This window comes from Neophocaena asiaeorientalis, unplaced genomic scaffold, assembly GCF_003031525.2.
Source record: "Neophocaena asiaeorientalis asiaeorientalis breed wild unplaced genomic scaffold, Neophocaena_asiaeorientalis_V1.1 scaffold41, whole genome shotgun sequence".
Lineage (NCBI taxonomy): Eukaryota > Metazoa > Chordata > Mammalia > Artiodactyla > Phocoenidae > Neophocaena > Neophocaena asiaeorientalis.
Genome location: NW_020171994.1, coordinates 1,303,346 through 1,323,539, shown reverse-complemented (window position 1 = coordinate 1,323,539; position 20,194 = coordinate 1,303,346). Strand labels below are relative to the sequence as shown.

Sequence of the window (20,194 nt, the reverse complement as noted above, 5' to 3'; positions counted from 1 at the left end):
TGGGGGGCGGGTGGGTCGCGCCCCCCCCTGCCGATGCAGGGGACACGGGTTCGTGCCCCGGTCCGGGAAGATCCCACATACCGCGGAGCGGCTGGGCCCGTGAGCCATGGCCGCTGAGCCTGCGCGTCCGGAGCCTGTGCTCCGCAACGGGAGGGGCCACAACAGTGAGAGGCCCACATACCGCAAAAAAATAATAATAATAAAAAATTTAAAAAATAAATAAATAAAAATAAAAAACACGCACTGCAGCTAGCTTTCCTCACTCTAAAACCAGAGTTTCTTAAGTTCGAAAGTAGCCAACCTATGAATTCAATGGAATTCTGGGAAGCTGGACATTGTGTTTTATCTTTTATAGATGAGTAACTTTTGACAGGAAGCTAAGTACTTCCCACTCTACAGCGGTCGTCCCAACATCCTAGCACTAACACCAGGCAACTACTCCAAGCTTTCAAATTGGGATTAGCCAAATAATAACCATACAACTAAGTCGTCAACAAGAACAGGCCCACAGAGAGAAACAGACAAAGAGAGAGACAGAGACAAACAGAGACACAGAGGAAGACAATAACACATGTTCCTATTGTGATTACCAGGAGCTGCAAGTCCTTCAAAGCACGGATGGGCAGAGAATGAGGAAATTGTTATTAAATGTTTTAATTTAGCTGGGTGTAGGAGCTAGTCTTCGGAAGATCTGAACTGAATTCCTGGAACTGCTTGCTGCTAAGTGGCTGCACGATTTGGGCAAATCTTGAGACTCAGGTGTCTCATCTGTTAAATGAGCAAGTTGGACCGGATGACTCCCTAAAATTTCGTATTCCACTAGCTTTGTAAAGCTCAAAGATGATGCCACTGATGACTGGACTGTGTCTCTATCCGTGCGTGTGTCTCTCTGTGTCCTGCATTCTTCATTTCTCCTATAAAGTCAGCAATTTTAAAGCTTATAACACCAAAGATCATTTTAAGAATATGAGTATATGTTGTCATTTTGCCTCTCTCCCTCTCTGTGTCTCTCCTGGGTTGTCTGTTTCTCTGTGTTTTTGTGTCATTATTTCTCTTCTTCCCCCTTGCAATACCAGTTACAACTTTTAATGTGCAAATTTCCTATATGTATTTAACCCTATTCATTTTCTCTCCTTACTCTTTCTCTTTCTTCCTCCCTCCCTTCCATCAATTCATTCCCTCATAGTTCTCAATCACCCACTCCCAAGTCCCATCTCAGGTTTCTATTTCTTTGATCTGTTATGACCTCTACAGGCATTGTTTGGTGTTGCCACACGTGCACTAAATAGAAGACAAAAACACAAAGTGGACATTACAGGCATGCCTACTGATTTACTAGAAGGCCATAGTTCGGTCTGAAGCCATCCCACACAACCCACAGAGCATTTACTTGCTGCCGCCCCCCCCCCCCCTTGCTTCTTTCTCTCTGACAGAGACAGTGAGGGTAGGCTCTAGTGACATCCCATTCCAGAATGGGCTTTGTGGGAGTCCAGCTACCAAATTACCTTCCATTCAATCTGACAAGTATTTATTGAGCACCTACTGTGTGCCTAGCGCTCAGCAAGTTCCTCCAGGGACACCTGGGGTCTCCACACAATATAACCTAATCCTGCCACAGCAGGAACTCAACATTATTGCACTGGCTTTGTTCAGAAGGCTTGGCTGCGCTGAGATTACAGCCTGCAGACTTCATTCAACTCCTTTGGCTTGGAAATGAGGCTGCTTTTCAACAAAAGTGGGGAGTTGAATCAGCCTGAGGCTTTAATTCAGGGCATGTTCTCATTTGAACTTTGGAGTTACCTTGTGTGCATCAGAAGGGTACAATACATCGCTTACCTTCCGCAGAAGGTTCCTCTTGGGAGAGTCTTAGCGTTTCCAAGATGTCATTAAAGCCATAATCTGTCACTTTGAGTACAAAACGCCCATCTACCACACAGTTCCGAGACTTCAGCCTCCCATGAGCAAACTCTCTGTGATGTAAGTACTTCATGCCCTGCAGATGATACAAACAGGATTTATTTAGCAACTTATTTAACTATTTGGGGCTTTTAGAGCCACTTTCTGAGACTGTTAATGGCATGAGCTATTATGATCTAGAATTCAGCCTTTTTCTCTTACACGCAGGCAAAGCAAAACTTTGACAACAAGAATCGTTTCCAGGTCCCTTCTAGCGCTAAAATTTTACGTTTTGATGAAGAATCATATCTTGTGGGCATAAAGAACTGTGTGTTATTGGAAGATTTATTGACATTTCAAACACAGATAGATCTATACATATATAATTGCCAAGAATTTGAAGATTCTGATTTTCCCCCAAAAGGTCTAGCCAAACTCTCATCTACTACTGGCAGGAATGGAAACTGGTACAGCCTTTTGGGTGGGTAATTTGGAAATAGCTATCAAAATTGAAAGTATGCGTACCCTGTGACCTAGGGATTCTACTTCTCCAAAGAAATGCTTGCACATGTGCACATACACAAGAATGCTCCTTGCAGCTCTGCTTTATATTATATAATTGGATGTATAATAAATATCAAGAAGGGACGTCCAAATTGTGGTACATCCAACCTATGGAATATTCTGCAACAATTAAAAATAATAAGATCAATTTGTATGTACTGATAGGGGACCATATCTAAGCCATAAAGTAAGTGAAAAGGAGTAAGTTGCAGAACTATGTGACAGTATGTATTTTAAACAACAAACAAAATCTATAATGTATGTAAATACACGAAAAATGAATTGCAAGGCTAATCACCAAACTGTCAACAGTGATTAATTTGGGGGGAAGATATGAAGGAGGATTGAGTAATTGTCAGTATTTTCCCAATATATTTATATCACTTGATTTCTAAATTTAATTGAATGTATTATTTTTATAATTAGAAATGTCTTATTTTTATAATTTATATAAAATATATTAAAATTATATAAAATATACACAATTTATTTTTTATATATTTTTAATTAAAAATAGACAATATAAAAGAAAGCTGAAAGCAAGAAAGCTGATACTGACTGCTACAGTTTGCTTGGCAACCTTATATGACATTCAAATGCGATCTACCAGGACTTTACCAGATGGGTTTAATCATTCACATATAAATACATCCATTTTCTAGTGCAGTCATCTCGGGACTGTTTATGCTGAGTCCTTTTAAGTATCTGGCTCTATTTTGCCACCTGACACCCCTTTGTATTTGTATGCTTTACATCTTGCACCCTAGGAAATTCTGTAGTCCCCAGTACTTCCAAGCAGAGTCTATAGTGGGGGAGATTTCTCCCTAGGTGTCTAATGCTTGGGTTTCATTCATCACGGGTCTGAGAGAACTCATTTAGAGGACTCTCCCTTAACTCACGGGACTTTGCTTACAGAGTGAGTGGAAAGAGTATTAGAATAGGAATTAAGAGATTTAGATTCTATTATTAGCTCTGCCACTTAATAGACAGCTGGTAAATGTTTATTGAGTATCTACTATGTGTGGTAGACACTATATAACAAAAACCTCATTTAGTTTCTCTGAGCCTCTGTCAAAGGAGGATAATCACACTTCTTTTATAGAAAATTGGAATGAGATAATGTCTATAAAGCTACCTTGAAAAGAGTTAGGCCACAATACAAGGGTCAAGACTGTGATTAATATACAGGAAGCTCAATGACTATTGGCTATCCAAATCAGCCCACTACAAGTGCACACAGACACAATTTTCGTATCACTCTAGGGAGTTCATAGACTCCACTGAAGCCCATCCATGGACCCATCTGTGAACCCCGTTGGCTGTAAATAGTCCTTGCCTCTGAGAATGGAGGTGCTGCCTGGTAGAACCGATGGTCTTTTGGCTTTCTGGTCATGCTGAGTTCCACATCTATACCTATAGTATAGACCTATGCAAAGACCCATCACCTAGTTCTAGACTGAACCACCTTTTAGAACGTGAAAGCCAGGAGATGGGGCTAAGCAGAACCAAAGAGCCTGGGAATGAGCACTTTCCCACATCCAGAAGGCAGAGAAATGGGATGGAAGAAAGGATTGCTTAAGGCAGAAGAGTGCTCAATAGCTATAGGAAGTAAAGACAAATCTGGCCCTCAAACAGGGGAGCAGGTGAGGAGCAAGCAAATTCTTTCTGTATCAGGACCTTATAACAGATATGGACAAAAGGGCTATGAGAAGAAGTGAGGGCAGACGCAGGGAAGGAAGGTGGAGGAGTGAGAGCATCACAATGATCCAAGGAAAGTGAAACATCCGAAAATATTGAAGTTCTAATCTACAGGGAACATCTTGGATTTTCAGTCTTTCCATTAACCTTGATGAGATCCAGCAGGAGTGATGATTTAAACATCCAATCTAGTTTCACATCCTGATTTGTCAGTATGTCTTCCAGGCTCCTTCGGGAACAGAATTCTGTCACAATGGCAAACATCCCCGAATCATAGAAGAAGCCCACTAAAGGGTTAATATTCTCATGACGTAGGTCCTTCATCTGGAAACAGAGGGAGAGAAGAGAGTCACAGCTGTTCTGTCTCAATTGGAGCTGGGGCCTTCTTCCTGATTCTTTAGGGACACTGTGGAGTGGAGCTCAGTGACCCAGGAATACTAAAGAGGTTAGTACAGTAAGAGGTGGAATAGATTGTCTTTCCGTGAATATTCATCTATGCAGCATCTATTAAAATAAATAGCTTACATAAACATCAGGCCAAAGCTTACAAAATTTGTTTCAGAAGAAACACTTCGAATTTTGACCACATTTTACCTTTGTATCCATTCATTTTTTTCCACTAATGTGAGAAGCATTTAGTGTGTCTCAACAATGTCCAAGGCATTGGACTGCATGCTAGTGATATAGAGATAAACAAAATGAAATCAATATCCTGAAAGAGCTCGCATTTAAAGAAGGGTGATAGACAGACAAACTGACAGCTGTATTTCCCTGTGAAGTGGTTTCTTATGGGAGAACGGGATGCTGGTAGAGTTCAGATGGTAAGTATCTAATTCAGTCTGGGAGATCTGGCTTCCCGGAGGAGCTAATGTCTAGACCATCATGAAGTGCAAGTAAGAGCTGACCATGTGAAGGTGACATGGTGGGAGGGGTTGAGAGTGAGAGCATGTTATGCTGAGGAAATTGCAACAGGTTTAGGGTGGCCAGAACACAGTGCAAAGGAAAGAATATGAGACACAAGGCTGGAGAGATAGGCTTCCCTGGTGGCGCAGTGGTTAAGAATCTGCCTGCCAATGCAGGAGACAAGGGCTCGAGACCTGGTCCGGGAAGATTCCACATGCCACGGAGCAACTAAGCCCGTGAGCCACAACTACTGAGCCTGCGCTCTAGAGCCCATGTACCACAACTACTGAGCCCACGTGCCACAGCTACTGACACCCGTGCACCTAGAGGCTGTGCTCTGCAACAAGAGAAGCCACCGCAATGAGAAGTCTGCACACCACAACAAAGAGTAGCCCCCACTCAACACAACTAAAGAAAGCCCGTGTGCAGCAACGAAGAGCCAACGCAGCCAAAAATAAATAAATAAATGTATAAAAGGCTGGAGAGTTAGGAGCCACATCCTGTGCAGCTTTGAGAACCGTGCTATAGAATTCGAAATTAATATTACGGTCACTCAATAATTGTTATCTATTATTATTACTTTTTAATGGGGGATGAGAGAGAAAAGGGCTCCATTATTGCTTCTAGATTTCTACTTGGATTCCTGGAAAGATGGCAGTGATATACATCAATATAAGAAATTCAGGGATGTTTTAGTAGTGGATATGTTGGTGCCCCACCTACATCCCCTTTACAGTGCATCCTGTAGCTGCTGTAAATGTTGGCTGGTAACTCACAGTGGCTCCATTCTCTGGGAAATTGTCCTAGAGGCTAAGCCAAAGGGGAGCTATCTTACTTGAAAGGTTAGGGCCCACCCACAGACCTCAGCTAATGATTGACTGACTGGGAAAGGTACAAAAGTTCAACTCTCTCACCTCAAAGTGGAACTCATGGTATAACTTGTGCTCCAGTATTTCTCCCATAAAATCATACTGAAGCTAGTCTCAAGCTGAGATCACATACTTGCCGAGCTTGTACTTCTGCCTTATCCTGCATCCTCACTCCTTTTCTCTTCAGAGCATTCTCTCAATGAGTAATTTGAACAAGAATCTCCATCTCAGGCTCAGCTTTTAGAGAATCTGACCTAAGACAGTGGGAAAGCAAATTTTGGGTGATGGGGACAGCTGATTAATTCAGTTTGAGACACATTAAGAATGAGGTGCCCGTGGAACATCACGGTGGAACTATTCCAAGGAGATAGTGTGTTCTAGATAAATAGACTTGGGAATTGTAAACATGTAAATGGTAGATGAAATTAATGGGAGTGAATGAGATAACCCAAGGGAAGCATATAAAATAAAAAGAAAAGCGGGGGGTGAATATCAACATTTAAAAGATGGGAAAAGGAAGAACATCCTGCATAAAGACTTAGAAATGAGGCTAGAGAAGTGGAGAAAGGCTTATTTAGAACAACATTATGAACACCACAGGAAGAGTTTCAGGGAATTGAGGTAAATGCCAGAAGGAATTTCAGGAAAATGTGATAAATACTGGAGAGGTCAGGTAAGATGAAGACAGCTACACCTAGACACATCATAATTAAACTCCTAAAATCTAAACTTATGCAGGCAGTCAGAGAATATACAAAAACCTCTTCATGATTAAAAAAAAATTCACAGAAAATCAGAAGTCAAAGGGACATGTGTGAAAAAACCTTCAGGTAACATCAAACCCAAGAGTAAAACATTAAATTCTTTTCCTCTAGAGTCAAGAGCAAGACAAGGATGTCTTCCTTCACCATTTCTACTCAATATTGTATAATAGCATCAAAACATTGATGAGAAAAGTTAAAGAAAACTTCAATAAATGAAGATCTATACCACATTAATGGACTGGAAGGTTCAGTATTGTTAAGATGTCCATTTTCCCTAAATTGATTTATAAATTCATATAACCTCCTATGAAAAATTCCAGAAGGCTTTTGGAATTATTGAAGTAATGAACAAGTTTATTCAAGAACTTATTGAAAATTAAAATAAACTACCCTATCCAAAACAATCTTGAAAAAGAACAATTTACAGGAGCTTATACCACTTAACTATAGGAGTTACTCTGGAGCTGTGATAATCAAGATAGTGTGATATTGGCAGTAGGGTACACTAATGAGTTAGTGAAATAGAGTACAGAGTCTAAAAATATACCCACACATATATAGTCAGTCAACTTTTCACCAAGTTGAAAAGTTAATTAAGTGGAGAAAGGAAAGGCTTTTTAAAATAATTGTTACTGGAACACTGGATATCGCTATGGAAAAAAAAAATAACCATGACCACTATCTCAGTCCATACACAAAAACTAATTCAAAATGGATCATAATCCTAAATCTAAAATCTTGGAATTGGCAAAGATTTTCAAGCCACAAAATAAAATCATAAATTGGATTTCCTCAAAATTAAAAATTTTGCTCATCAAAACCATTAAACAAACAATCCACAGACTGAGAAAAAATATTGTAAAACATATATCTGACCAAAGGAAGGTTATATAAAGAACGTCTACATTTCAACAATTAAAAGGCAAAACTCTCAATTTTTTTAAATGGGAAAAAATGTGAACAGACAATTCACAAAAGAAGATATACAAATGAATTATAAACACATGAAAAGATGCTCAATAACATTAGTCATCAAGAAAATGCAAATTAAAACCACAATAACATTTTATACACCGTAGAAAGGCAAATATCAAAAAGACAAATGTTACTGAGAATTTAAAGCAACTGGAACTTTTGTACATTTCTGACAGGAGTGTAAAATGTTGTAACCAATTTGGAGACCTGTTTGGATGTTTCATATAAAGTTATACGTACATCTACTCTATGACTCAGTGTCTATTCGTAAGCATTTACCGAAGAGAAGTGAAAATATATGTTCACAAAAATATCAATACTTGGACAAAAATGTTTATAGTTGCCTATGAAGAAATACTCAACATACTAATCATCAGAGAAGTGCAAATCAAAATTACAATATGATATCATCTCCCACCCATTAGGGTGGTTACTATAAATTTAAAAAAAATAACCAGATAATAACAAGTGTTGACAAGGATGTGGAGAAATTAGAACTCTTGTGTACTGTTGGTAGGATTGTAAAATGATGCAACTGCTATGGAAAACAGTATGGAGGTTCCTCAAAAAATTAAAAATAGGACTACAATATGATCCAGAAATTCCACTCCTGGGTATATATCCAAAGAATTGAAAGCAGGATCTCAGAGAGATATTTGCACACCCATATTCATAGCAACCCAAATGTCCATCAAGAAATGAATGAATAACATAAAATGGAATATTGGTCAGCCTTTAAAAGGAAAGAAATCTATTCACACTTTACCACATGGATGAACCTTGAAGACATTATGCTAGGTGAAATTTGCCAGTCACAAAAAGACAAATACTATATTATTCCATTTATATAAGGTGCCTAAAGTAGTCATATTCATGGAAACAGAAAGTAGAATGGTGGTTAACCCAGAATAGGGGGAGGGGGAAAAAGTGAGCTGCTATTTAATGGGTACAGAGTTTTATATTTGCAAATTGAAAAAGTTCTGGCGATGTGTTTAACAACAATGCAAGTATATTTAACACTGCTGAATTGTACATTTAAAAATAAAGATGGTAAATTTTATGTTATGTGTTTTTTCTTAATTAAACAAATATTTATAGTTGTCTTATTCATAACTCCAAAAAACTGGAAACCCAGCCAAATGTTCATCAACAGGAAAATTATAAACAAATTGTGATATATTCATAAAATGAAATACTACTCAGAAATTTAAAAAAATGAACTGCTACTGATACCTGCAAAAACGTGGATTTAATCTTAAAAATACTATGTTGAGAGAAGAAAGTCAGGCACAAAAGAGTATATAGTCTATCATTCCACTTATACGAAATCCAAGAACAGAAAAAATATTAATTCATGATGATAGATATCAGAACAATGATTGCCTCTGGGATAAAAGAAATGACTGAGAAGGGAAACAAGAGAACTTTCTGGGGTGATAGACATATTCTGTATCTTGTTTTGGGGAGTGGTTACACAGATATATGCAATATATGCAATTATCAAAATTCACTGAACAGATAATTCATTCATCAAATTATACGTAAATAAAAAATGTCTTTTTGAAACACAATGAGACATTATACTATGTGAAATAAGCCAGTGACAAAAAGAGGTATCTAAAGTAGTCAAATTCATAGAAGCAGAAAATAGAATGGTGGTTATCAAGCGTTGAGGGTGAGTGGGGAAAAGGAGAGTTTTGTTTAATAGGTACAGAGTTTCAGCTTTGCAAGAGAAAAGCTGTGACGATCTATTGCCAAAAAATGTGAATATACTCAAAACTTAGAGATGGTAATTTCTGTCATTTTATCATAATTTAAAATTTAAAAAACACAATGAGATACCCATAGAAACCCACTAGAATACTAAAACCAAAAAGACTGACAAGACTACATCATTGGTGATGATGTAAAGGGAGCTCTCATAACTTGCGTGTAGGAAATTAAACTAGGAAAGGTTTGATACTGTCTTATAAAGTTAAACATATACTATATTTTAACATAGAAATTCCACTCTTAGGTATTTACCCAAGAGAAATTAAAATATGTGTCCATAAAAAGACATAAAAAGCATATTCGTATCAGTTTTATTCACAATAGCCAAAATTGGAACCAGCCTAAATGCCCATCAGCAGGAAAATAGATAATTACATTGTGTTATATTCATGCAACTGACTACTACTCAGCAATGAAAAGAGCAAGCTATTTATACACATGATAACACGAATGAATCAGTCAGTATGCTGTATGATTCCACTTATATGAGGTTATAGGATAAGCAAAAGTAATGCAAGATAGACCCAAAACCCAGAACAGTGGTTTTCTTTGGCTGGCGGGGGACGCAATAATTTACTAATGAACACAAGGGAACTTTCTTGAGAGAAAGAAATGTTTTATATCAGGGGTCAGCAATCTTCTTCTGTACCTATAGTAAATATTTTAGGCTTTGCTGATCATGTATAGTTTCTGTTGCATAATCTTTGTTTTCTTTTTTTACAACCCTTAAAAAATGTAAAAAACATTCTTAGCTCCCAGGATGTAAAAAACAGGCCAGGATGTAAAAACTTTGCCGACCCCTATTCTATATCATAATAGAAGTCTAGATTATATGGGCATATCTCTTCATCAAAATTATATATCTATGATATGAGCATTTCAATGCATGTAATTGTACCTCAGAAATACAGAACTACAAAATAACAACAATAACCAAGTTAGAGATGTGAGAAGTGGGTGGAGGTAGAGATGAAACAATAATGGTAGAATGTTGATAATTGTTGAAGTTGGGTGACGGGCATATGGAGTTTGTTTATATCATTCTGTTTATTTTGTGTGTGTCTGTTATTTTCTATAATAAAAGTTTTTTAAAAGAAAAGAAAAACTTCCAGGATGTAGCTGAAGCAGTACTTAAAGGAAGTTTTCTAGCTTTAAGTGACTGTATTGGAAACTAAGAACGGTTAAAATCAACTATAAAAACTTCCAGCTCAAAAAACTAGAAAAAGAACAACAAATTAAAAGCAAAGAAACTAGAAGGAAAGAAATAACCAGAATACAAATCAATGAAATAGAAAGCAGACATACAATAGAGAAAAATCAACAAAGCCAAAAGTTGATTTCTGGAAAGGATTAATAAAATTGATAATCTTCCAGCAAAACTGATCAAGAAAGAGAAAACACATATTGTCATTATCAGAAATGAAAATGGGAGCATCACTACAGATCCTAAGGCTACTTAAAAGATTGCATGAGCATATTATGTACAACCTCATGCCAGTAAGTTCCACAACACGTATGGAATGGACAACTTCCTTTTAAGACATAACTTACTGAAACAGGTATAAGAAGAAATAGAAAGTTTGAATAGTCCAATATCTATTCAAGAAATTGAATCTGTAATTTAATATCTCCACACAAAGAGAAGAACAATAGGAATCTAAAGAGATTCAAGCAGAGAACTGACAAGATCAGGTTTGATTTTGATTCAGATTGCAATGTGGAGAAAAGATTTGACAATGATAAAAGTGGATATGTGTAAAGACAATTGCCAGTGGTTGCCAGGGTTTATGGGGAGGAAGGTGTGAATAGGCAGAGCACAGAGGATTTTTAGGGCATTGAAACTATTCTGTATGTTACTATAATGGTAGATACATCATTATGCATTTGTCAAAATGCATAGGATGTACTACCCTCTGAACCCTAATGTAAGCTATGGACTTTGAGTGATAATGATGTGTCAATGTGTGCTCATGGATTATAACAAATGTACCACTCTGGTTCAGGATGTTGATAGTGGGGGAGGCTCAATTTTTCTGTGAACCTAAAACTGCTCTAAAAACTAAACTGTCTCTTTAAAAAAAACAGACAATTGCCGTAGCTCTTGTGGGTGATGATGGTGGCTTGGACCAGGATGGTAACAGCAAAAACAGAGGAAGAGAACATTGGACTTTTAAGAAAAATGGAGAAGCTCTGAAATACAGGTTGTAGAAAGTGAATTAACTAATGAAGTATTATAATGGACTTAAAGGATAATTTTAAGGGACATTTTAAGATGGAAACAATATACCTTGTTGCATGACTTTCTGCCATAATACTCAGCTGTTCAGATGCAGGCACAAAGAAAGTTAAGAGTTAGGGTCATCCTGAATATGAGTTTTATGTGTGTCCAAAAAGACAGAAATAAGAATGTGTTCAAACGGTCAACTATGAAATCTAAGGTGGGCATGAAAGAAGATAAAAGAAGGGCTTGTGGGATGGGAGAAAGTAGAGGTCAGTAGACAGGAAGACCCAATGTAAAATATAGGCACAGTTGAAAGAAGAGAAGGCTATAGTCAGAGAGTGTGATGTTTGAATCTATGATTTTGGAAGTGAAGCATTTTCAGTAGCAATTATAGATAACGACAAACCCCAAGGTATAATGATAGTAGCGGATGGCCAAAGTGAAATGGAAGAGAAGATGATTAGAGATTATATGGCAAGGAACTAAATAGCCAAGGTATTAGAAGGTACAAGGAGTATGCCACTCAGTTCCAGATGATGGGAAAGAACATGAGACTGGGAGATAGATACAGCCTGATTTTCCTGCATACGTCTTTGGAGAAGTTGGGACCCTAAAAGATGTTGGAAGTCATCAGTCCTTTGGTCTTCTGACTCCAGCTGTTTCCCTTTAAGGAATATCTATCTGACTGTACATGACTCCCTTCTATAGCTGGCTCACCAAGATGTGTTCTCCAGTCTGGCCCCTGATACTCAGTCCCAAAATTTTAAAATCATGAAGGCACATAGTAGTCAAAGCAGTGCTAGACTCACAGTGATAGCATCGTCAGATCCACTTCCTGCTTCATAAAAGTACTAGAAAGGAATTAGGGCCTTTCACATGGTAAATTCTGGAAAATTGGCCTTCACCCTAGAATTGAGTTACTATCTGCACCTGACATAGTAACACAAGTTAGTAAGGGGACACAAAAAGATGTCATGAGGATAATGGGAGCCAGTTTTCTAACTGTTGGAGAAAGCAGTTACAAACACGGAAAGGGAAAGGATAGAATGAACTCTGTGGCATTCAATTACAATTGGAGGTATTAGATGGATGATAGATAGATGATAGATAGATATAAATGATAGATAATTGAATAAAATTAAAACCACTGGTATAAATGTATGAATAAATAAATAAACGGTAGAGAAGGTAAGGCTCTTTCTTACAATACAGAGCCAACAAATAAACATAGAAAGAATGCTAGAGTTAGAGAATCATCAATGGATGCTAAAATTAGTAGGTAAAAATTTGATCAAAAAAACAGGCTATTTATACAGACTCAAATTATCTCTCTACAAATTATGTATTAATTACAACGAGGAAAAAAATAACAGTAGCTCTACGGTGGCAAAATCTGGTAGACACCACCTAAACCAAGCAATAAGAGTTAATATCACTAATAATGGGGCAATCAACATTATGTGCTTCCTAATACAAAGCACTGAAAAGAACACTGCATCACTTCTGTAGCATTCTGGCTGAAGATGCATAACCTAAATCTAACCATGAAGAACATGGAAAAAACCCAAATTGAGGGGCCATCTACAAAATAACTCAGCTGAATTCTTCCAAAAATATCAAGATAAAGAAAAACAACAACAGCAAAAAGCTGAGACTCTGTTTCAGATTAAAGGCAACTAAAAAGACATGACAACCAACTATAATGTGGAAACTCTGATTGGAAACTGGCCCAGGGAAAAATTAGCTATAATGTATTATGACTAATGATAAAATTAAAATATGAGCAGTAGTTTAGATAATATTACTGTATCAATGCTAAATTTTCTGATTTTGATGATTATACCATAGTTATATACAAGAATGCCTTTGTTTTTAGGAAATAAACACTGAAGTATTTAGAGGTAAAATGGCATGATGTCTACACCTTACTCTCAAATGGTTGAGAAGAAAAGAATATACATAGTCAACCCTCAGTGTCCACTGGGGATTGATTCCAAACCCAGGAGGATACCAAACTCCATGGACGTTGAAGTCCCTTATAAAAAATGATACAGCAGTACTTTGAATTCTCCCTTGAAGTGGTTGTAATATCTTCCTGATTCCCTTATATATTTAATGATTTAAACAAAACCTTTGACATGTATTCATTTTGTATTTGTGCGAGAATCATGATTTTATCCTTTAAAAAAATAATAGTTAACACATAATATTGGTTGTTATCAAACAATGTAATAAATACTTGTCAACTTAAAAAAAACAAAAATAAAATAAAATAGTACAGTGGGCCCTCCGTATCCGTGGGTTCTGCAGCTGCAGATTCAACCAATCTGAAGTTGGTCAAATCAAGGGGTGCAGAACACATGGACTCTGAAGGCCGACTGTACATAAATTTATAAATAGAGAATGAAAAGCACTAGGAAAAATGTAAACAATTGCTGAATCTGGGTAGGATATACAGTAGTTCCTTGAATTATTCTTGCAGCTTTGCTGCAAGTTTGAAATTATGTCAAAATTTTAAATTACCCAAAAAAAGGTATCATGGACACACTCTACCTTGGGTCTTCTTATTTCCACACTTGTAGTTTATCAGCTCCCCCAGGTTTGGCATTGTTTGGCTCCATACTTTGGATCTAGCTCTCTGTTTAGCATCCCAGATCATCAAACCAGTGTGGGACTGCTTATTCTAGCTCTGACCTTAGTCACTCCTTCTGGATTCATCTCTCATTATTTTTCCTTCAGCTCCAGGCATCAAAACCACATGTAAGGGAAATACCAAATCATAACATCTCATTCTGATCCATGAGGCACATTGGGTCCCTCATGGGCTGCGCCTCTTCCATTTCCCCATTTCCCTTGTTTTCTCACTTGTACACTTGTACAGTCTGGATGTAGCAGGTGTCTCATTCAAACCTATTGGATTGATTTGAACTTGCCTGATTCATAAATGTGAAGAAATATATCATTATCTTCTAGAAATCCCACTTTCATGAGTCTGAAGGAACCAGACAGTTCCGTAAATCTTTTATGGACTCAAAGTTCAAGGAGGAGTCAATTTTAAATGGTTTGAGAGGAAGCATCATCATCTCTGCCTTATGTACAGACTGCTTCCTTAAACAAACTATCCAAGGACTTTTTTTTTTTTTTTTTGCGGTACGCGGACCTCTCACTGTCGTGGCCTCTCCCGTTGCGGAGCACAGGCTCCGGACGCACAGGCTCAGGAGCCATGGCTCACGGGCCCAGCCGCTCCGCGGCATGTGGGATCTTCCCAGACCGGGGCACGAACCCGTGTCCCCTCCATCGGCAGGCAGACTCTCAACCACTGCGCCACCAGGGAAGCCCCCAAGGACTTTTTAAATATAATTGGTGGGATTGGGAAATCACCATTTTTCTTATGTAAACAGAAATTACCAGATGACTTTTCCAGGCCTGGCAAACGGAGATTTTGAATGATTATGGGATATGTACTTAATAATAATCAGATACCATTTTACGAAGAAGCTATATGTCAGGAAATGTGCAAGATCTCAGCCCTGGGAAGTAGACATTAATATACTCCTTTTACAAATAAGGAAAGTAAAGCTCAGGGAGTTTAGGTGACTTTTCCAAGTTCATATATCTCTTAAGTGGTAGAGCTGAGAAGTGAATCCTTCATGTCTTTCTGACTCCGGAGCCCATACTTTTGCCATTGCATCATACAGTCGTAATGAGTCAGTAGCTACCCTATAGTTTCCCTGCACTGATCTGTTAAAGGATCTTCCTAACAGCTGGTATTAGTTACTTTGGAGAAACGATTGGTGGTTTCAGTGGGAATATATATAAGAGAGGGTTTCTCATACCATTTCAAACATATCACTTGCACTTGATTTGATGGATTTAATGTCTCCAAAATCTCCAGAGGGGAACTTTTTCAGCCACACCCAATCACCCTAGAAAGAAAAGGTAAAGATTGTTGGTGAGCCTTAGTTGCCAGCAGCTTTAGAGCAATGTCCCTTCCACATGAAGAGTCTATAGTTAGACCATCAGCCTAAACAAGCGTTGTTCCTCCTCTCTCACCCTCCGCCCCATGGACATTCTGTATTCAGAGCTAAAAAGGAGGTCACACAGAGAAGTTAAAGTTTAAAATTCCGATTAACTAAAGCAGGGAAACAATTGCAGGGATGCAGATGTCATCAAAGGAATGATACTGCTCTCTGCAACGACTTCCTTAACTAACTGCAGAAAGTCCCGGGTCATTTCACTCATTCATAGCTAAGTGATGTAGCACCAGGTTTCCTGCGATTAATGGTGATGGTTAGTGGCTGCAATTCTCACTGCCTTGAGGCGTCTATGTCGAGAGATGTAGGGCAGGAGATGTAGTGCAACAAATGTTTCCTGCATTTACCTTGATCCATTTTTCTCTTGTGGGACAGGTCATTTTGGGGGCCTGTTATGCTTTAATCATAAACTGATTGGCTTAAACATCGATTAAACATTTTTTATTTGGATGTACAAATGTACTACCATAGTAATAGAGTAATCTAGACTCTTTCAGAAGTCTATTTCTGACTTTTTAAGCACAAAACAGCTATTTCTAAGGCTGCTGTCAAGTCAAAGACAACAATTATTTTACTGTCTTCACTTTAACACCAGTGCCTGATAGATAATTTTCTTCTACGTGCATAGCCTCAAGGATTCATCAGTCACCAGGCCCTATTTAGTTTCTGTCCAGCCCAAATCTGAAGAAAGCAATACACAGATTCCTTTTTCTCTGTAATAATAATAATAATGCCTTACATTTGCACAGCGCTCTCTCCTCTTCAAAGTGCTTTCACATCTATTACCTATAGCCTGGAGATTCTATTTCAGGCTGCACCAATTTGTCATCAAGTAGAGATAATAAAGCAGAGAGCTCTGTACAGTCAAATTCCGAGAATAAGAGAGTGTAGCCACTCTCTTATTATGGAATATATCCAGCTGTGGCACTACATCTGGAGACCAGCCGGAGGCAAAGGCTAATAATGGGAGCTGCAGGCATCTGAGTTACTCGCCGTACTGTGTGTTAGAGGGTATCTTCTGGCCAAGGAGCTCAAAACCCTTTAACTAGGAAATGGCTTCTAGAGACCTTCAGCAGCTGAACAAAACTGTGTCAGCCAGGCTCACGCCCACAAAATTCAGACAGGTAGTCCAGGACCAGTGCCTGTCTGTAGCAGATTGGTCAAAGTACCAAAGGCAGCTTTCCTGGTCTCTTGCCCAGCAGTTCCCTGAGTGTGGCCCTAGACCAATTACATCATAGTCACTTAGGAACTGGTTAGAAAGGCCCATTGTAAGGCCCCACAAAATCTAAAGGATTTTGCCCTTTAGAGGGATCAAAGGCTGAGGTTTAATCTGAAAGTTTACAAAGTCAGCCCATGTGTGGGTTATACACATATACTGATGTGTATATAGTAAAGCCTTCCCAGCACGTTTGCCGTTATATTACATGGACCATGGTCACCGCTAGCTTCTATGGCACCTTTGTGCTAATTAGCAAAGGGTGCTTTCCCTCAAGTAAAAAAATAATGTGAGAATATTATTTTGCAGCCTGTGGCAGCCCTGTGATGTTGGGCAGCAGCCCCAGCTGTATATATCTGTGCATGTACCACACTCTCGTTGACTCATACATCCTTCAGACACCAGGGAAAACACTCCACTAGCAGCTTCAGTATTCTGCGTACCACCAAGCCCTGCCTGCCAGGTAAGGCCTCTTTGTCAGGTCCGCTACCTCATTCCAGAACTAGGCTGAGAGGCCAGAATCTCTTTGCTCACTCCTGCACCACTCTCATATACGTTACTATATGTCTACAATGTGGATAGTACCCTCTTAGAAGTGGTTCCCTTGTGCAGTGTACAGCCTGAATATCAGTACTGGCAGCCCTTACTCTGCCTATAGCCAGTGCCTAATACCTTCTTCCTGGAATCCACCGTATTGCAGATATGGGTCCGCTTTCTCTCTTGCTTATTAACTTTTACAAGTAGTTAAGCAGAACTTTTTTTCCTCCCAAATCACCAAATTTGAGGGCTTCATATTTAAAGTAATTGAAGCCTGAAGAGATTAAATGACTTGCCCAAGGTCAGAAGGTTAGGTAGTAACACAACCAAGGTCTTCCATCTCCCACTTTGTTGCTCTTTCCTCCCATGGGCTTTCTTTGGTTTGGGGGATTTGTGTGTGTTTGTTTCAAGATTTAAACAATTCTCATGAACTTTATAAGCAAATGTTTATTAAGTCTGTGTGTATCCTACTTTATGAGTAATGAGGAAAAGGGAGGATATGGGCCGGTTTTATCTTTACCGTGCATGCACTATTTATTTGTTTTGTTTTTTCTTTAAAGAGAAAGAATGATAAAATACTTCACTCATCATTCACTTTTTAATTAAGAGGAAGAAACATCAAACTCTATCCACTAAAGTTTTTAGAAGTAACTTAAAGTCCATCAGTTTTGCACTAAGGCCCTGTTGCATTAACTAAGAGTCAAGAGAATTAAGTTCTAGACCTGGCTTTGCCTCAAATTCAGGGGTGGTCTTAGGGTAGCTACCTCATTGGCCTGAGCCTCAGTTTCCTCACTGATAGAGCTGGACGACTTAGATGATTTCTAAGGTCCTTTTCAGCTTTGATGATCCAATTCTGTGATGAGAGAGAAAAGATGGTTGGTGCAAAGGAGAGGAGTGGAGAGAGAGCTATATGGGATATAGAAGGTGGGAAGATAGAAAAAAAGGCTCTGGAAAAGAGAGATGAATGGGGAGGGTGTACGGGGGAGAGACAGAAATGAGACAAAGAGAAAAACACAGGGAGAGGTTGAGGGACAGAAGGAGTCAGAGAATAAAAAGGGAGGATCAGTTCAGTGGGTTCTCTCTGAGTGTGTCAGGGTTGCACTACTGCCCACCTCACCCCCTCTCCCCTAGACTGTGGCTATTAGAACAGATCCTGACATGTCCCCATTGCATCGGCCAGTCATTGCTCTTTCCCCAGCAGTCTGCTCAGCTGGCTTTCCTTTTACATCTCACAGAGTATCTCTGAGATAAGGGCTGATTTTCCTGTACAGTTCCGAAGGCTATGCATCTGTGTGTCCCATCAAAGTGTGAATCTGTGTCAGTGTATTACAATGTTATGGAATGTCCTAAAGAAGCCTGTCCTCTGTTATTAGGTATCTGCTACTCCAGGCACACTGTCTGGAACTTCCACACCTTCCAGTAAAAATTCTTATGAAAATTCGGTTTATTCTAAACAGAAACTAGATAATGAATCTTTAAAACACTCCTAATAGAGGGCTGTTTCAGAAGGCACACTGGACCTCTTTCTTTGGTCTGTTGATTCGATTGACTACCGCTCTCTCCCGGAGTCCTCTTTAGCTCTAGCTAGGCAGTTTTCTAGCTTCAACTGTCTTCCTTTACACCCTGCCATCAGCCTAATCTTGACCTCATGGCGTGGTATTATTCTCACTAACACCTTCCTTTTGTGCAGATAAAGTCCTCCTTTGGCCTACACAGTTCAGAAACACCCATGATCTGACTGACCAACAACAGGCATTATGGGAACTAACTCAACTGACTGCTTCCTTCCAAAGTGAGGAAATATCTGACAAATTCTTAAAGGCCAATTACATACAGATGTTTATTTTCTCCCTTCTTAATTCTACACTATCACCTTCCAGCTCCACCAAATAAAACATACCACAATTAAACACATAAATTCTTCCACAGAATCAGAGATTCATAGCATATCTGGGCCAGAAGAGGCCTTACTCTTAGTTCAGCAATTCTCAACCCTGGCTGCACATATAGGGGAACTTTGAAAAGAAATACCAATGCCTGGGCCCACCCCATACCAAATGAATCAGAGTTACTATGCCTGGGCATAGGTATTTTTTTAAGTTTCCCACAGAGATTCTAATGAACAGCCAAGATTAAGAATTTAGTTCAACCCCTCAATTTACAGATGAAAAACCAAGAGACTGCCATAGGTATTGAGATTTACTTCAGAATCTTAGAGATGTCAATATATTTGTAAAGCCATCAGCCCCATTCCATTTGACATCCTGAACATTATCTTGAGATTATCTTGCCTTTGGTCTTTGAGAGAGTAGAACTGTCAATTCCCCAATACCTCAAGTTTACATTTGAATCAAATCTCCTCTTTGATTAAATTAAGTTCAAGGCAAGATCCAGAGGTTTCCTGCTCCAAATGTAAGTCAACACACTTCAGGTACAATGAGAAAATATATGCCATGCTAATCTTGGTGTTTTTATGTAGCTATAAATTATTTATCCAATGAAGGAGAGCATTCACTTGGAAAATCCAATGGTGGACAACCTAAAAACTCATTCTGGCCTGTTTTGGACTTTCTTTGTAGTTACTATTGAAGTTGAGAGTGTTTGCTGCTTTTGGGAGTATCTTCAAACAAAACAAGGAAACCATACTGGGAAGGCCTTACTTAGGAGGGACAGAAAGGCAGTCTAGTTTCCCTTTTACCCCCTGCTTAACTCTTTCCTGCTGAGAAGAAACAGTTCGTCTCTCT

The 20,194-nt window shown here is 38.7% G+C and overlaps 1 protein-coding gene across 1 annotated transcript in view; it reads right to left on the bottom strand.

Annotated features, from left to right (window-relative positions):
* GUCY2F (guanylate cyclase 2F, retinal) overlaps window positions 1-20,194 on the bottom strand; it is an 85,557-nt gene that overhangs the window by 27,169 nt on the left and 38,194 nt on the right. Inside the window, exons 8-10 of the mRNA XM_024748490.1 lie at window positions 15,500-15,589; window positions 4,306-4,482; window positions 1,837-1,993 (exon numbers count right to left, since the gene is read on the bottom strand). Coding sequence (XP_024604258.1) covers window positions 1,837-1,993; window positions 4,306-4,482; window positions 15,500-15,589 — 424 coding nt within the window. The remainder of the gene's footprint in view (window positions 1-1,836; window positions 1,994-4,305; window positions 4,483-15,499; window positions 15,590-20,194) is intronic.